Source organism: Musa acuminata, chromosome BXJ2-6 (genome assembly GCF_036884655.1).
Source record: "Musa acuminata AAA Group cultivar baxijiao chromosome BXJ2-6, Cavendish_Baxijiao_AAA, whole genome shotgun sequence".
NCBI lineage: Eukaryota > Viridiplantae > Streptophyta > Magnoliopsida > Zingiberales > Musaceae > Musa > Musa acuminata.
Genome location: NC_088343.1, coordinates 2,460,058 through 2,463,347, shown reverse-complemented (window position 1 = coordinate 2,463,347; position 3,290 = coordinate 2,460,058). Strand labels below are relative to the sequence as shown.

The 3,290-nt window shown below is 45.7% G+C and overlaps 1 protein-coding gene across 1 annotated transcript; it reads right to left on the bottom strand.

Moving 5' to 3' along the window:
* Window positions 1–1,345: 1,345 nt before the first annotated feature.
* On the bottom strand, window positions 1,346–3,290 carry LOC135614239 (patatin-like protein 2). Its single transcript, XM_065111380.1, has 6 exons — window positions 2,978–3,290; window positions 2,722–2,900; window positions 2,443–2,632; window positions 2,199–2,360; window positions 1,802–2,104; window positions 1,346–1,720 (listed from the first exon to the last, which is right to left on the bottom strand). The coding sequence occupies exons 1-6, from the start codon at window positions 3,146–3,148 to the stop codon at window positions 1,484–1,486; spliced, it is 1,242 nt and encodes a 413-aa protein (XP_064967452.1). The 5' UTR covers window positions 3,149–3,290; the 3' UTR covers window positions 1,346–1,483.

Here is a 3,290-nt window from a genome sequence, read left to right as displayed (position 1 = left end):
GAAGAGTCTGTCGACCTGCAGTCCCACCATTGCCCTGGTTGACAGATCAACACAGTGATCGAATTCAATGGCGAAGACACATGCAGAGTTTAATGTTCTTTGGACATGCATAGGTTCCTCTCCATGTGAAGAGCCACATGAGCTCATGTGTGTATGCTTTTAGCAGTAGCTGGTGAACGAAGGAACCTGCATAGCATGAGGGCTGTTTTCAGGATCACTGTTGCGTAGTGTAATTGGGACTCTTTGAATGCATTTATTCTTTTCTGAATGCAACTGATGAACAAAAGCTTCTTCTTTTTTTTTTTTACTTTTTATCTTTTATTTGTTCTGAATCAAATAATTTTAGCCAAACAATTGGGCATTTCTACCTTCTTGAGGTGTCTTTCTTCGTCCTCGTTGAGGGGTATCTCTCATTTGCATTGCAGATGAGGTAGGAAACACTGGTATTTAGCGATAGCGGATACTCTCTTTCTCAACATTTGGGGCTATCATTTACGCTGCCAGATGCCAATCCAAATCAATGTGAGGCAACCCACAACACGCTTCACGTAGCCATCAATCTCATTCAATGGCTCATCGATTGACTTCAGCCTTGAGCTTATCCATTCGACACTCTTGCGCTTTGAGAAGAAAACAAAGAGCCTCGCCTTCCTCGTGCATGGGAAGAAATAGTATTATAAGCTCTCTCTCTCTCTCTCTCTCTCTCTTCACGTTATGTTCTCTCTAATTGCAACGCAACAATCATAATGGTTTCTATCATTCTAATCTTTATTGGCTGTAGTGAAAGGACCTTGATGTGGTCATGCATCATGAATTAATATAAGAAAACAAATGCTGGTACATATCAGGGAATATAGAAAATTTGCATAGGGAGATCAAATCTCATATGTCGACAGAAGAACCTAAATAATTAAGCCAAGGGTATATAGTATTTATTATAAGCATGTCAACATCAAGTGGTCACTGATTCTTCTCCATTATTGCTGGACTGGCCCTCCTCTGTTGATTTGAGAGACTTTTCCTTGATTTTTTGTGTAATGTTTGATCACAGGCAAACTTTGATTGGGATAAAACTTTGATGTTTACACAAAAATATATAATCATCTTTAATTATCATCACTAAATTGAATTGAATCTGTATGTCTTACCCTTTGCAGGAATGGCTTCAACATCTTATGATGTTATTTCTGTATGAGATGTTTGGTGAACAATTTGCTAATCTTAAGAGTGCTTCCAGTTCTATGGAATTCCATTGTATCAATGACAATGGTGGTTGAAGATTTTCTTGTAGATTTAGAGTGAGGATTTTGTCTCAGAACTTGCAAGTGATTGATCCATGGAGGTATTAAAGACCAAAAGAGAAGCTTTTATTGAGGAGAGGGTACAACAGAAGCCCGTTTAGACTCATAATAACACACTCGAACAGTAGAGATAGAGATCGATGTAGAGAAAGAGAGACGGAAGTATTCCAGCCATTATTCGCTCAGTTTAAGGCCATTACGCCTTTCCGACGGTGCCTTTCCTCGGAGAGTATCTTAGCCAAGCGAGTGAGTGCTTCGGCGTTGGTTCCTTCTCCCTTGACCTCCTCGAAGTCTCCTGTCTCAAGGTTGACCCTGGAGACTGGTTTCTTCAGAAGACTTTCACCGATCTTCACCAGCTCAAGCAGGTTCTCCTTTGTCGAGACATCAACAGATGATGCTTGGCCCATCAAGGTCTCATCCTGCAATCCGGTTGGATCAGTCCTTCGATCATCCAAGAACTTAGAACAAGATGGATCTGAGGAACCTCAGCATGACTTTACCTGTATGCGCAGATAATTCTGCTCACAGTGCAGTGACTGGAAAACAGAGGACATGTGGACGTCGACTATGTCGGCGCTAGCATGGCTGAAGCTATCGATCAGAGGGGTGGAACCACCATGGTACAGCCACTGAAGAATGCCCCACTTGGACGCGAGATGTGCACTAAACTTCTTCTCCACCTTGGCGGCGCCGGTGCCGATGGAGATGATTATGAAGTTGTGGTAGTCGATCGGCTTGTAGGAGTGGAAATCCTGGTTCATCAGGAACATCTCCTTCTTGATCTGGCTCATCGCCACCAAGGTCTGGATCGCAAGAAACGGTGGCAAGTCAGTCACCGGCAAGCAGATCAAGCGAAAGAAGGAAGCAATCGGAAGCTACTCATAGATTCTTGCTTACTGGATTGTTCGCTGCAACACCTCCATCGATGAGATTGTAGCTACGAGTGTTTCCATTGGAATCTTGGGTCTCGAAGTAGTGCGCCGGAAGGAAGGTCGGCGCCGCCGATGTACTGATGCAAATGTCAGCTACATGCGCGTCCTTCAGAGGCTCCAATCTCGCCTGAGAGTAACAAGGCATGAATATGACCAGATCTACAGACATCAGATCTCCATTGTTGAAGATTAAGACTACTCAGAGGCACCTCAAAGGATGAAAAGATGATGGGCTGGAGAAGCTTGATGTCAAAGGCTGGGATTATGACGTTCGTTAAGGTCTGACTGAGCTTGATGTCTTTGAGCAGGTCCTTGACTTTGGAGTGCAGGTACTTGCCGTCGTATTTAGGCCCCATAATTGCACCTGCCAACTTCCTTACCGAGCTGAGAAATCCAGATCTGCAAGGAGATAGAGAGTTTGATATGTTAGCGGAGGTAGAATCGGAACTGTGCGTCAGAACAAGGGCACGCATGAGCCGTGGACCGACCCTTGAGGAAAGATCTTCGGGCAATTCTGGAGGTAGAAGTCAATGATGTCCTTGGCTGAGAAGAGCGGGCGCTGCTTCTCATCAGGAGCGGTGATCATGGCCGTGAGCAGTCCTCCTGTGCTCGTCCCTGTAACCACGTCGAAGTAATCTGCCACCCTGGCATCCGGTCCGTCGAGTTCCTGCACTCACAGAACAGTTCGTCGTTGACCACACCTGACTGGTTCATCCCTAAGGCTACGATGGATTGGTTTCCCACCTGGAGCTTCGTCTCGAGAAAGTTGATGATGGTTCCCGGGATGATGCCTCTCACACCTCCTCCATCTATGCTCAGCACCGTGATCAGCTTCCCCTTGCAGGGCGGCGGCCTGTGCAGGTGATGCGCGTTGTGCCTGTGATGATGGCGGCCGCTTGTTTGGGTCTCGGCCATTGGTGTTTGGATCTCTGAAAGGTGTGGGAGAAGAAAGAGGAGCGGGCAAGCAGGGAGCTGAGAACAAAGAACCGGATCGAAGAAAGGCTGTGTTTGTTACCCTACACATTCATCAGTTCTCTCGCATGGGTGTCATTAAATA

Coding starts and splice junctions, on each gene's coding strand:
- LOC135614239 (XM_065111380.1), bottom strand. CDS start 3,148: ATGGCCGAGACCCAAACAAGCGGCCGCCATCATCACAGGCACAACGCG. Junction 2,105..2,198: donor GTGTTGCAGCGAACAATCCA/GTAAGCAAGAAT, acceptor CTTGCGATCCAG/ACCTTGGTGGCGATGAGCCA. Junction 1,721..1,801: donor AGAATTATCTGCGCATACAG/GTAAAGTCATGC, acceptor ACCGGATTGCAG/GATGAGACCTTGATGGGCCA.